Source organism: Leopardus geoffroyi, chromosome D2 (genome assembly GCF_018350155.1).
Source record: "Leopardus geoffroyi isolate Oge1 chromosome D2, O.geoffroyi_Oge1_pat1.0, whole genome shotgun sequence".
NCBI lineage: Eukaryota > Metazoa > Chordata > Mammalia > Carnivora > Felidae > Leopardus > Leopardus geoffroyi.
The window spans coordinates 25,456,843-25,472,719 of NC_059334.1; the positions used below are offsets into that span (position 1 = coordinate 25,456,843).

The window sequence follows — 15,877 nt, forward strand, 5'->3', positions numbered from 1 at the left end:
ACTGGTTGTATAAATGTAAGAGGACGAACTAAGAAGAAACAAGAATATTGCATGGGAAAGATGATGTAATGTTAACAGATGCAGAGAGAATAAAGAACTACTCACACCTCCTCTTTTGCATCCATCTTCTCCACCAAGGAGAATTGAGTAGAAAACTGGAAAAGGTAGAAGAAACATAGTTAAAAAGTAAATGAAGTTGAAATGAGAAAAGAAGACAGTAAGAGAATACCTAGCTAACTTTTTAAATTAGTTTTTGCCTACACTGCTGTCTACAGGTCTGAATTAGACATGCAACTCTAATGTGTGTAATATGTAAAACATCATAGGAAAATAAGTTCTAAAATGCACTGGTTTGGGAAATGGAGAAACTTTTTTTTTAAGAAAATTATTTATCAAAGAAAGACCCTTGAGTTGAAAAGGCTCTTGACAATCCATTTATGTTGATCTATATCCAAAGTACAAAAATTATTATTTACAAGTTGGATTATAAGCACTAAAAAAGAAAAAGGTCACACCAAAAGCAAATTTTATTTCACTACAGTGATCCTAAGTTTTTTCTTCATTGATAAAGTTCTTCTTTTTAGGGAGGCTAGTGTAACTAATACACCAAATTTTTAAAATTATAATATTGTAGAAAAAGATCCTGAATATACTTTTGAATGAAAGAAAAAATATATAAACTCATAGCTGGATTAAAAAAACATAATTTACAGTATTAACCAAGAACTAAAGGAAAACTGACTGAATGTCTTCAAAAGTAATGCATAGGGCTCTAACCTCACACTTCAATCAAGATACTTAGCTGACTCAATAGGATGCAAAGGAAAATAACACACTGGATGATAAAATTAAGATTCCAAAAAATTTCAACAGACTGGAAAAATGAGCAGAATCAACTAATATTAAAATAATAGCAATAGTAGTGATAGTCGACTTCATGAAATAAAGGAAGGCTAAGCTAAGGTCAAAATTTGGGAAAGCTGATAAACACTCCAATTTATAAGACAGAAACCGACAATGGCTCAATATTGGTTGACAGGAAAGTAGGGCTACCAAGAATGATACTGTCTGTTTAAGCAGCAGCTAGACACACAGATCTCTTCATGGCTAGCAACTGCCTCCTTTCTCTCTTTGTAGAAAAGGGAGGTTTTTCTCCTAGAAAAAGGTTATTTATTACAGGGTCTCTGAATAGAGGAGCACATATTAAAGCAAATTGAAGGCAGAGATTACTACTGACAGGAAAATCAAGTGGAAGTTTACATTCTGAAATATGCTGAGAACCAAACCCCTCCTGCAACACCTAGTTTTGTTCGTTTACCTCAATAGGTACAAACTTTGAGAAGGAAAAGATTGGTAGATACCTCTGAGAAACTTGAGTTTAACATACAACATAGTTAAATATACAGACATTAGGTGTTTCCTAAAAAAGCAGCATGATCTCCAAACTATAAAATACAGTCACCAAAACTTGCTCATGTGGCCCAGAGTTCCCAATGTACTTTTAAAGTGTTAAACTACTAAATCTGAGTAGTCAGAAAGAATCATCATATATTTCATGTGAGGAAAATGTCAAATTTAAAACACAGGAACTAAATTACACATAGAGAAAAAAGTAACTGGAAGACGACAAGATTCTGAAGGGAGAAGAAAACAAAACCTTAATATTAATATTCTCAATAAGATAAATGTAACAATCAAAATACAGAAATAGGAAGTTATCAAAAATAACTTTGCGGGAAAACAAAAACATTTTAGGAAATTAAACTGTGATGGAAGAAATGAAAAAAACTCAATAGAAGGTTTACAATATAAAGTTGTAGGGGCGCCTGGGTAGCTCAGTTGGTTAAGCATCTGACTTTGTGTCAGGTCATGATCTCACAGTTTGTGGGTTCCAGCTCTAAGTCAGGCTCTGTACTTACAGCTCAGAGCCTGAAGCCTGCTTTGGATTCTGTGTCTCCCTCTCTCTCTACCCCTCCCCCACTCATATTCTGTCTCTTTCTCTCTCTCTCAAAAATAAATAAAAACATTAAAAAAAAGAATACAGACTTGTAAAAATTTCCCCACTAACCAGAACAAATACAATATAGGAGAGAAAAGATATGATAAAAAGGGGACCAACGGGGTCCCATATCCCAAACTAAAGTTCTGGAAAAAAGAGAGAGAGGAAAAAAAAAACAAAAACAAAAAGAAACAATTCAAGATTTCCCAGAAAAAAAACAAAAAGAAACAATTCAAGATTTCCCAGAACTGAAATTCAAAGTTCCCAAACTAAAAAGTAACTCCTAAAAAGCTAATAAGCATTCAGATGAAGAGATATACATCTAGGATTGTCATTGTATAATTTCAAAGCACAATTAAAAGAGAAGATCCCACATACTTCTTTCATATAAAAGATTAAAAAGTTAAGTTGCATGACTTCTCAAAGCAACAACAGAATCTGGAAGACAATACATGAGTGCTTTCAAAATTTTGAGGAAAAGTCACTTCCAATCTCTAATCTAGAATTCTATATCCACTCACATATGAGTCAAGTTTGAGCTTAAAACACAGATTCTTTCGGGGAGCGTGGCTGGCTCAGTCAGTACAGCATGTGACTCTCCACCTCAGGGTTGTAAATTCAAGCCTGATGTTGAATGTAGAGATTACTTGAAAAAATAAAATCTTAAAAAAATATATATATAGATTCTTTCAAATGAACAGGCCACCAAAAAATGTGCAGACAGGCAATCTTTTTTTTTTTTTCTTTTTTTAAGTAGGCTACATACCCAACATGGGCCTTGAACTCATGACCCTGAGGCCAAGAGTTGCATGCTCTGCACTCTACCAACTGAGCTAGCCAGGTGCCCCAGCAGGCAATACTTTTTAAAGAGATTAATGAATGATATATTCCACCAATATTAGAGAATAAACCAAGACATGGAATACAGGATAAGAATCCAATTTAAAAAAAAAGAAAAAGAAAAAAAAGAAATACCAGTATGATGGCAAAACAAGATTACAAGAGGTCTGGAGAGTCCACATATAAAGTCACCAGAAAAGATTACATAAAGAAGATAAAATGGATAGGATACCTAATATACATACTTGAATGTACTAAAAATATTTCACATAATTTGAGGACTCTGTAATTAAATTAGTGACAAGTACATTGGAAATGAAATAAAGGAAATGCAGGACTATTACTATATAATATATAAAAGATCTCCCCCCAGATTAAGTCAATATATAGTAAGTAGGCAACCAAAAATAAGTCAATATATAGTAAGTAGGCAACCAAAAACAGTGTTTATATGTCATGATAATATAAATATCAGGGATCCATCTAATCAAAATTATAATTTTATCGTAAGTATGGTAGGATACAGGTTTATCTCGTTTTTACATTTTTTATCTAATCTTGATATTTTAGAAAAACAATTTTCATTTACTTATTTTTTAAAAAATGTTTATTTTGAGAGAGAGCCAGCATGAGCAGGGGAGGGGGAGGGGGGAGGGAGGGGGAGCAGGGAGGGTGGGAGAGGGAGAGGGAGAGAGGGAGAGTGGGGGGAGAGAGAGAGAGAGAGAGAGAGAGAATCCCAAGCAGGCTCTGTGCTGACAGCAGATGTGGTGCTGGATCCCAAGAACTGTGAGATCATGACCTGAGCCTGAAATCAAAAGTTGTATGCTCAACCACCCACTGAACCACCCAGGTACCCATGGAAACAACTTTTATATCTTCTTTTTTAAATGTTCCCTCTCATGCATGTTAATTTCAGGAATTCCTAAAGTTTAATAAGTATTGTTAGCATTTCAAAAGAATGGCCATGGAGAAACCGCTTGTAACTTGTAATCTTCTTACATATGCAAATACCACAGACAGAATGCTCTAAGCCTGACAGAACTGTAGCTGGGATGTTTAGGAACATAGTACCTGGCACACAATATGTCATCAACAAATACTGTCTGAATAACAGGGGTTGGGGGGGGTGGGAAATCACATAAGGAACTATCTTACCCTCTGGAAATAGTAAAAAGTCTCATAACCCCCTTTCTGAATGCCTGGAAGTACTGTCAAATATCTACCAAAGAAATCAATGGAGCAATAGGCCTAACTATTCTTGATTTAGTGTGTTTTAACCATTTATGAATGACCCCAAAAGTCTATGACATAAAAACAACATGCTTTCACCCAGGCACAAATTTTATCACATGTACTTCATGGCTCTGGTACCCAGGAAATTACTTGTTAAATGAACTTGGTAATGAACAAAAAAGCATCCACAGCTCAACACAACTATGAATCTTTCCTATATCAACACATCTTTTATTAATCTCAACTTAGTCTAATATAAGCTAACATTTGTAAAGTAATAATGTACCAAGAAAATAAAAAGGTTCAATGTTCCTAAAGGTAAGAAGAGTATGTGAAGAGGTAAGAAATCGATGGTATTTGAGAACTTGGGAACCACTGCAAATACCAAGGGCCATATAAAAAATGGGAGACATGTTCCGTAAGGACTGAAAGACACAAAAGCAATTAAGGCAACAGGAAGCTGAGTACCTACCATTAAAGAGAGTACAACAGCCCATAGAGATATAGCATAGAAGCAGTAGTTTGAAAAAATGCCTAGAGCATATGGGAGGGAAAGTTATTTACTAACCTGAAAGCCTGTCCCAAAGGGGCAGAAATCAGTGGGAGATGCCTTGAGGAACAAAGGAGCTGGTAGGCGCCATTTCCCTCCCCTGCCCCCCAACATTAAACACACAGCCATCTGCAGGAATCAGCACACCAACATTCAATTACTTAACTTGCTGAAACCAAGCCCCACCCCCCAAACTTTGGTGGATCCGCTCTTTACAGTTACACTTGCCTCAGTCCCAGAGCTGCAGGTCCCTCACCTGGAAGACTAGCCCAAACCTTGCCAACACATCTCCAGAGCCCTGTGCTTTATGAGATCTCAATCTGGTGGTGGAGGACCCTTCCCAGAAAAGACCTGTGCGTACCTTGTTAAAACTGTGTGCCCCGCCCATGCACACTTTGTGGATCTTCCCTGGCCAGCCACCCTCCAAACAGAAAATCAACAAGTAAACAGTGGCTGAACCAGATGAATTTAACAGATATATTCTGAACATTCCATTGAAAACAGCAGAATACACATTCTTCCCAAGTGCACATGGAATACTCTCCAGAACAGATCACATATTAGGCCACAAAACAAGACTGAACAAATTCAAAAAGATCAAAGTCATACCATGCATCTTTTCTGACCACAACGCTATGAAACTAGAAGTCAACCACACACACACACACACACACACACACACACACACACACACTTGAAAAGAGCACAAATATTTCGAGGTTAAATAATGTGCCACTAAACAATGAATGGGTCAACCAAGAAATCAAAGAAGAAATCAAAAATTACATGGAAAGAAATGAAAATGAAAACACACCAGTCCAAAATCTCTGGGATGCAGCAAAAGTGGTTCTAAGAGAGAAGTTTGTAGCAACACTGGCCTATCTCAAGAAGAAAGAAAAATCCCAAATAAAAATCTAACCTTACATGTAAGGGAGCTAAAACAAAACAAAACAAAACAAATCACCCAGCACAAGGAAGGAAATAATAAAGACTAGGGCACAAATAAATAATACAGAAACTAAAACAACAACAACAACAACAACAATGGAACAGATCAATAAAACAAGGAGCTAGTTCTTTGAAAAGATCAACAAAACTGATAAACCTCTAGCTAGACTCATCACAAAAAAGGAGACAAAATTCAGTAAAACAAAATCAGAAATGAAAGAGGAGAAATAACAACTTAAACCACAAAAATACAAAAGATTGTAGCAGAATATTATGAAATCTTATACGCCAACAAATTGGACAACCTACAAGAAATGGATAAATTCCTAGAAACATGTAACCTACCAAAAGTGAAGCAAGAGATAGAAAATTTAAACAGACTGATTACCAGCAATCAAATTGAATCAGTAATCAAAAACTCCCAACAAACAAGTCTAGGACCAGAAATTTTCACAGGTGAATGCTACCAAACATGTAAAGAAGGGTTAATACCTATTCTCCTCAAACTATCCCAAAAAATAGAAGAGGAAGGAAAACTCCCAAATTCATCCTATGAGGTTAGCATTACCCTGATACCAAAACCACATAAAGTTACCACAAAAAAAAAGTGAACTACAGGCCAGTATATCTAATGAACATAGATGCAAAAATTCTCAACAAAATATTAGCAAACCAAATCTCACAACACACTAAGAAAATCTTTCAGAGGGACACCTGGCTGGTTCAGTCAGTGGAGCATGCAACTCTTGATCTCAGGGTTGTGGATCTGGGCCCACGTTTGGGTGTAGAGATCAGTTAAAAATAAAATCTTTAAAAAAAAAAGAAAAAGAAAAAGAAAATCATTCACCACAATTAAGTTGGATTTATTCCCAAGATTCAAGACTGGTTCAGTATTCACAAGTCAATCAACATGATACAACACATCAACAAGAGAAAGGATAGATGCAAAAAAAGTATCTGACAGAGTACAAATCCACTCCGGATAAAAACCCTCAACAAAGTAGGTTTAGAAGGAACATATCTCAACATAGGAAAGGCCACATATGAAAAACCCACAACTAACATCATACTCAATGGGGAAATATTGAGAGCTTTTCTCCTAAGGTCAAGAATAAGACAAGGATATCCACTCTCACCACATTACTGGAAGTCCTAGCCACAGTGATCAGACAAGAAAAAGGATTTATAGGCATCCAAATGGGTAAGGAAGAAGTCAAACTTTCACTATTTGCAGATGACATAACACTATATAGCAAATCCTAAAGACTCCACCAAAAAAACTACTAGAAATGATAAATGAATTCAGTAATATCACAGGATACAAAACCAATGTACAGAATCTCTGTATAGTAATAATGAAGCAGCAGAAAGAGAAATTAAGAAAACAATACCATCTACAATTGCACCAAAAATAATAAAACACCTAGGAAAAAATTTAACAACAGAGGTGAAGGATGTACTCTGGAAAGACATTCCATGCTCAACAATTGAAAGAACGATTGTTAAAATGTCCATGCTACCCAAAGCAATCTAGTGATTTAATGCAATCCCTATCAAAATACCAACAGCATTTACTATGGAACTAGAACAAACAATCCTAAAATTTGCAGGGAACCACAAAAGATTCTGAATAGCCAAAGCAATCCTGAAAAAGAAAAATAAAGCTGGAAGTATCACAATTCCAGGCTTCACATTTTATTACAAAGCTGTAGTAATCAAAACAGTATGGTATTGGCACAAAAACAGACCCAGAGATCAATGGGACACAATAGAAAGCCCAGAAATAAACCCACACTTACAATGGTCAATTAATCTTTGACAAAGGAGACAAGAATATGCAATGGGAAAAAGATAGTCTCCTCAACAAATGGTATTGGAAAAATTGGAGAGCTTCATGCAAAAGAATGAAACTGGACCACTTTCTTACACCATACACAAAAACAAACTCAAAATGGATTATGGACTTCAATGTGATACCTGAAGCCATAAAAATCCCAGAAGAAAGCACAGGCAGTGATTTCTCTGACACTGGCTGTAACAACATCTTTCTAGAAATGTCTCCTGAGGCAAAGGAAATAAAAGCAAAAATAAACTATTGGGGAGCACCTGGCTGACTCAGTTGGAAAAGCATGTGGCTCCTGCTCTCGGTGTTGTGAGTTTGAGCCCATGCTGGGTGTAGAGATTACTAAAAAAATAAACTATTGGGACTACAAAAAAGAAAAATCTGCTGCACAGCAAACAACTAACAAAACTAAAAGACAACTTACTGAATGGGAGAAGGTATTTGCAAACGACATATCCAATAAAAAGTTAGTATCCGAAATGTATAAAGAACACACAAATAATCCAATTTAAAAAATGGGCAGAAGACACGAATAGACATTTCTCCAAAGAAGACACACAGATGGTCAACAGACACATTAAAAGATACTCAACATCACTCACCATCAGGGAAATACAAATCAAAACAATGAGGTATCACCTCACTCTGGTTAGAATGGCTAAAATAAAAAACACAAGAGTGTTGGTTAGGATGTGGAGAAAAAGGAACCCTCATGCATCCCTCATTTTGGTGGAAATACAAAACTGGTGCAGCCACTATGGAAGACAATATGGAGGTTCCTCAAAAAATTAAAAATACAACTACCCACACTATGATCCAATAATCCACAACTGGCTATTTACCCAAAGAATACAAACATGCTAATTTGAAAGGATATACACACTTCTATGCTTATTGCAGCATTATTTACAATAGCCAAGCAGCTCAGTCTATCGATTGATGAATTGATAAAGATGTGGTATACACGCACACATGCGTGGGCAAACACACACAATGGAATATTATTCAGCCATAAAAAATAGTGAAATCTTGCCATCTAAAACAACATGTATGGATCTAGAGAGCATAATGCTAAGCGAAACAAAAGCCAGAGAAAGAAAATTACCATGATTTCACTCATACGTGTAATTTAAGAAATAAAACAAATGAACACAAGAAAAAGAGACAAACCAAAGAACAGACGCTTAATACAGAGAACAGATGGTAACCAGAAGGGAGGTGGGTGGGAGGATGGGTGAAGTAGGTAAGGAGATTAAGAGTCCACATATCTTGATGAGCACCGAGTCATATATGGAATTGTTGAATCACTATTTTGTACACAAGAAACTAATATAACACTGTATATGTTAACTACACTGGAAGTAAAATTTTTTTTTTAAATAAAATAAGATGAAAAAAATTTTAAAGAATATACTGGAATCAATCTGGTAATTTTATATAGATTTTTATTATATATAATTTTTATTTCTTATTACAAAACCCTGGTTATTAAAAATTTTTATAATATTTGCCTCAGAGTATATTGATCAGACCTCCTCCTTTTCAGAACCAAGAGAACTAGAGTCTACTGGATAAAAGTGAGTCAGAATGAGCCATGTTTTCCCAATATGAAACAATGCCAAACATTTCAGGTCCTTAAATAGTCAACTTTCAGCCAGATAGGCTAGATAGTTCAATGATCACAACATAAAAACTATTGGTCACTGTATAACCAATGGATAAAGATAAGTAAATCCTGTCACTAATCAACTGTATGTACCATTTAAAGAAGTATCAAGTATCAAGATAAAATGGATTGTCTGTTTTTCATAATGCCTGCTCAAAGTCATGGCACATTTTAGTTTCTTACCTTGAAATGTGGATCTCTTCATTAACTTTTGGATTTGAGAGATTTCTCATTGCTCTTTCTTCTTCTCTGAGTAAATCCACTAGATTATATGATTCAGTGGTTAATGTATCTTCATCATATCAACTAACCATTTTATACCAATGCAAGGGTATACTAAAATTTATCTAGTTAATTCCTTAAGAAACTTCAATTAAAAAAATTTTTTAAATTTCAAATCCTGGAAGGAATATTTGTAACGAATATTTTCTAATTAAAAAATACCCCCTTTTAGGGGCAACTGGCTGACTCAGTTGAGCATCCAACTCCTGAGTTCAGCTCAGGTCATGATCCCAGGGTTGTGGCATCAAACCTCCACATCTGGCTCTGCACTGAGCATGGAGCCTGCTTGGGATTCTCTCTCTTCCTCTACCCCTCTCTCCTCTCACATGCGTGCTTTAAAAAAAAAAAAAAATTAAAAAAATCATCCCCTTTTAGGTTTTCATAACTTTGGATTCAGCATGTTCCCCCACCTACTTAATTATCTATCTCACTTCCTATCTCTCTACTAATAAAGGTGTATTTCTTTTTTTTTTTTTAATTTTTTAAAATGTTTTATTTATTCTTGAGAGAAAGAGAGACAGAACATGAGGGAGGGAGGGGCACAGCGAGAGGGGGACACAGAATCCGAAGCAGGCTCCAGGCTCTGAGCTGTCAGCACAGAGCCCAATGCGGGGCTCGAACTCACGAGCTGTGAGATCATGACCTGAGCCGCAAGCCAGACACTCAACCGACTGAGCCACCAGGTGCCCTAATAAAGGTGTATTTCTACTCAAGCCCTTTAAGTTCTCTTTATCCAGTCCTTCAGAGAAATCATCTTCTCACATTGCTTAAACTATTATCTTTATTCTTTCATCTCCCATTCAAAGTCTTGAATAAAACAGGCACTCAAAATATGTTAAAATAATGCTACTCCAAGATTTGCATCTCTAGACATATTTTCATCCAACATTCAGGTGTTTATTTTTAGTGATACAGCTCCATGCAATAGTGTTTCATTCCCATCTCACACAAGGTACAAAACACATCATCCTTTGCTAGTAAGTGCTCTTTCTCATATTCCTTTTGTACTAGTAATAGTATTTCTGGTCTTCTTTGTGCAATGTATGGGAATTTTTCCCCCTAGTCTTCTTTGTCTAATCATTCTCCTTCACTTACATTTTAGTTTGTCTCCACAATCAATCTACAGTTAATTTACATTCATCATTATTGGCCTGTCCCTTTTCACTGTCAACATTCCAGTTCAATTCTTAACTACTTTGTAAGTTGGTAATAAAACAGCACACTGATAAGGAGCAGTCTTTGTTCAAATACTGCTCTATCACTTAACGCTTGTGTGAACCTGGATAAACTATTTAACTTCTCCATGTTGTATTTTCCTTATCTGTGCAAAGGAATTAATAGCAGTATCTACCTTACATGGTTTTGTAAGGATTAAATAAATTAACATATATAAACATTCAGTACCAGTGCCTCACATATAGTAAGCGTTATATAAGCTTAAATGTTTCATAATTATTTTCTCTGCCTCTAATTGCTTTTTTTTCCAGCTTACCTACTACTGCCAAACTAATTTTCTTGGAACAATTTCTTTGGTCATTTCACTTTATTAACGTAAAACATATCATGACTACCTTCTGAATCAAGATCAAGCTTCCAAGTCTCACGTTTATAGCTCTCCATTACCTAGTCCAGGGGTCAGCAAAATATGGCCTATAAGCCAACCACCTGCTTTTACACACAAACTTTTACTGAAACATGGCTATTCTCATTAACTGCATTGCCCATGGATGTTTTTTCGTATGGATATCAGAGTCGAGCAGTTGTGACATAGTCTTTAAGGGCCACAAAACATAAAACATTTACTATTTGGACCTTTACAGAAAATATTTGCCAATCGCTGACCACTTCAATCTAACTGTATTATCCCCCAATGTATATTTAGCATGCTTAAAATGGAACTCATGTTTTGTTTTGTTTTGTTTGGATACTTGCTCATCTCAAGTTCCCTATTTTATTAAGATCTACCAAGTATTTGTTAAGGCTTCATTACATGCACACACTGCTCCAGTGACTGGTAAACAGCAGGGGATAAAAAGAAAACCCTCAATTTTCATAGAGCATATTTTCTTTTGGAGGGCAATAAACCAAAAATAAGAAAGTGTATACATAAGTATATATAAGTATATGTCAGTTGGTGGTAAGTGCTATGAAGAAAAACAAAGTGTTCAGGATGACAGAATGGCAGAAGAGTGGGGTGCTAATTTAGATATAATGACCTTTCTAATGAGGCAACATTTTAACAGTGTCTTGAATTAGAGAGGGACCACCAGGAATGCTTTGGAGGAAATGCAATCTGGGAACACAGGAAACTCAACCCTAAGAGTAGGTGCCTCCTTAAATTTGCATCCTTGGTGCTTCATTTGCCTCACTCTAGTCCCAAATCCTGCTAGCAATAATTCATAACTGGAATACATAAAGTACTCCTACTAAACAAAAGGACAAACCAAATTTTTAAATGGCCATGAGACTTAATTAGAGAGAATGCACACCCTCATCAATAAACATATGAAAAGGTACTAAGCAAATTACTCATCAGTGAAATGCAAATTAAAATTACAACAGCTCCTATTAGACACCCATGGGAATGGCTAAAATTTCCAGGTGAATCCAACTTATTCAAAAGCCAAAACCTGGCAACAACCCAAAACCTATCATTTGAAGGACAGCTGAAGAGTGATATACTCATATAATAGGAAATTACATGACAATAAAAAGAATGAAATTCTGGTAAATCTAGTAATACAGATGAATATATTATTTCTCTGGGGCTGTATTAACAGAACACAAAAGTACCTGGTAGCTTAAAACAACAGAAATTTATTTTCTCACACTTCTGGAGATGAGAACTATGAAATCAGGTGTCCTCAGAGTCCTGCTTCCCTTCAAAGACAAGGAAAAATTCTTGTCCTTTAAAGTCTTCAGAGAGAGAGTGGCCCTGAACACCTTGATTTCATAAACCAGGCCTCCAGTATCGAGAAAATAAATTTCTACTGTTTTAAGCCACCATGTTTGCAGTAATGTTATATGGCAGCCCTTGGAAACTAATACCAGGAATTTCACAGATTATAAGTAGAGTTTAAAAAGCTACTGCATAAAAAATAAAATTAAGTAAATAAAAAGCCACTGCATGATTCCATTTATTTGAAGTTCAACAATAGGCAAATCTCATTTATGGTGACAGAATTAGTGGAATAAATGAGCAGTATAGACAGAATGGGAAGGGGTAACAGGATGATGTGTTAGAAGCATTCTGTATTTTGATCTGGGTGGTAGGTACATAAGTAGATAAAATTAATTAATTTTTAAATTAAAGAATAGTGTATATTCTGTATAATTTTAAAAAATAAGAAAAAGACAACACAGAGATACATATATCTACATAATAATCACAAAAAAAACTTGCTAAATAAATATGATTGAAGACTTACTAGTAGTTCAAAGCTAACTTAAGACTTAAGCCATTGTAATCAGGCACACTGAAAGATATATATTTCCAAATACTTAGTCTCATCTTTCAAGATACGTGTTTATGTATTTATCTGAAAGAGATTAACAGGAAAGTAAGGTAAAAGACAAGTACTCTTCAATATTTTAATCTGACAGCATTGTTTCGACTTAAACAGTTTTGGTGAATACCAAAACAGGTTATTTGATTTGTGCTTTGTCATCTTAAATATATGTTATTAGTGATGAAATAAGTTTATGTCTGTTACATAACATTTTTAAATGACATGTTCTAGTTCAAGATGCAGATTTTTAATAATGAATTTCCTGAGCAGAGACTTACAAAATAGAGACACAATCTCATACTGTAGAAAAATTTTATGTAAACAGTTGCAACTATTGACAAGGAGGAGATCTTACATTTACTTAGTAAAATAGTTGGCTAAACTTGTCCTTCCTTCACAGCTGCCTTAAGCTGAACCTTTTTTCCTGCTTTGCTAGGAGACAAAAAAATGATACCAGGAGATAATGGCAGAGGATCTTTGCAAGTCTGTGCATGTGCTGGATAGAGAGAGAGAGAGAGAGAGAGAGAGAGAGAGAGAGAGAAAAGATGTGCAAAGAAATCTAAGTAAAGCAATTCTTTTAACTTTAGCAAGCATTAAAACTTTTCTCCCTCAAGTCAAATTAAAAGCTGAACGGAAGACAGTCACAAATTTTTGTGATGCAATCAGAGGATTTCAAAATTACAAACACAATGAAAATTCCACATCAATGAAGAAAACAGGTTGACTGATTCTATCCATATCTGAAAGAGAACCAGAGTAAAAAAATGATAAATACTGAAAGACTAAAAAGTATATACTTTAACAAAGATAATTGGATTTCTTAAAATGTGAGCTGAATACTACATATTCTTCCAAAACTATTAGTAATTAAAAAACTTAATAGAAAATCTTCACTAGGAAAGTTTTTTTTTTTTCCTCTCTCTTTAAAAAGCATATTTGAGGGGGCGCCTGGGTGGCTCGGTCGGTTAAGCATCCAACTTCGGTTCAGGTCATGATCTCACAGTCCGTGAGTTCGAGCCCTGCGTCGGGCTCTGTGCTCACAACTCGGAGCCTGGAGCCTGCTTCAGATTCTGTGTCTCCCTCTCTCTGACTCTCCCCCGTTCATGCTCTGTCTCTCTCTGTCTCAAAACTAAATAAACATTAAAAAATTTTTTTTAAAAAGCATATTTGAGGGGTGCCTCAACACTTAATGCTCAGTTGGTTAAGAGTCTGACTGTTGATTTTAGCTCAGGTCATGATCTCATGGTCGTGAGTTCGAGTCCCTCATTGGGCTCTGTGCTGACAGTGCGGAGCCTGCTTGGGATTCTCTGTCTCCCTCTCTCTCTGCCCCTCCCCTGCTTGCTCGCTCTCTCTCCCTCTCTCTCAAAATAAATAAACAAACATAAAAAAAGAAAAAAATTAAAACGAAGCATACTCTGAGTCTCTGAATTTCTGATTTAGAAGTTTCTATTTAGAGATCTCAAGGCTAACCAGATCTCCAATGCTAGAGCTCCTTTCCTCACCACTTTCTCTGGGCTCTCATAACGTGAGCACCCTGCCCAAAAGATGAGTCTAGAATTTAGAGATGCAAGAAAGATGTAAGTGTAAGAAAATCACTTTATCTAATGTACAAAAAAAAAAAAAAAAATTTCCATTCTGAAACAAACAAAAAAGCCAGCTGTGTTGGATGAGGTGTAAAATGACAAGTTAGTCTTCCCCAAAAGGTTTTAAGAGTAAATTTGATTACATGCATTTTCCCCTGCTGTTGCCAACTCTACAACTTAATCTCCTCTTAAAATGCAACTCTTTTACACTGGTTTTGAAAATAAGTAAATGTTACAGTATAAGTAAGAATATAGTTACCTACCAAATCTCACTTAAGAACCTATTTTTTCTTCACATAAAATGACTTAACTAAAACTTTAATATTAGTATGTAATATCACAAGTATTAGAGACAGATGAGATAGACTTCATTAGAATTTTGCCTACAAACTTTAGTGGCCGAACTATCTATATATTTTATTATTTTTTAATGTTTATTTTTTAGAGAGAGAGCAAGGGAGAGGCAGAGAGAGAGGGAGACACAGAATCTGAAGCAGGCTCCAGGCTCTGAGCTATCAGCACAGAGCCCGATGCGGGGCTCGAACCCATGAACCATGAGATCATGACCTGAGCCGAAGTCGGACACTTAACTGACTGAGCCACCCAGGTGCCCCATATGTTTGATTTTCTTAAGTTTTGGTTTAGCATAGTTATTTTGGAATTCCTGATACTGACTCTATTGAATCTGTAACTTTAAAATAACACCTATTTACTTTTTAAGGTGACATATAAGCACATACCAACACTTAACTACAAATCATAAACCTCTATTTAGAAAAACTAATTCAGTTTAAAAACCTAAGGCATACATAATTGTTATAAAACCATAAAACAGAACTATGTAAGACTATATTACTTTAACTTTCCTTCAAATAAAATCTTTTTTTGTTCATGTGACACAATAAAAAGCAACTGCAATGCCCTATGGAACAGCAGCACCTGCAGGAAAAGACCCAGTCTAGCAATGGTTGATACTATCAATTCATTACTTGATTCTCACACATCAAGGCACTTCTTCTCCCCCTTCCTGTACACTCAGTTGATGAAACCAAGAAAACAGAGCTTAGAGTGTTCATGCTGAACTCCCACAACTACACAGCTGACCCTTGTACATCCTGTCAAAATAATGTCCTTCAGAGAAAAGGCTTTAAACACACAACAGTGCAGCATCTTGCTTCTAGCTAGGAGTTGCAGAGAGGATAACTGCTCCATGATACATTTAACCTCTCTAAAAGAGTCCATATTTTAAAAGATACTTACAATTAAATAAGAACTAGATAAGAACACTAAAATAAGAAAAAACCTGCAATGTTTAAACTGCACAAAAAAAATATGATCGAGGAAAAAAATTACATACTTCAACCCTTAATGACAATGTCATAAGCAAAAATATTTTAAATAACAAAATACAATATCTTTCACTC

At 35.5% G+C, this 15,877-nt stretch overlaps 1 protein-coding gene across 5 annotated transcripts in view; it reads right to left on the minus strand.

Moving 5' to 3' along the window:
• Positions 1-15,877, minus strand: part of JMJD1C (jumonji domain containing 1C) — a 258,892-nt gene that overhangs the window by 211,811 nt on the left and 31,204 nt on the right. For 3 of the 5 annotated variants that reach the window (XM_045437550.1, XM_045437548.1, XM_045437552.1), the window contains exon 2: positions 108-155. The exons of 1 other annotated variant lie outside the window; for it this stretch is intronic. In XM_045437550.1, the coding sequence (XP_045293506.1) occupies positions 108-155 (48 nt within the window). Of the gene's footprint in view, positions 1-105; positions 156-15,877 lie in introns of those variants that run through there. One more of the 5 variants, XM_045437551.1, reaches the window with a different exon arrangement.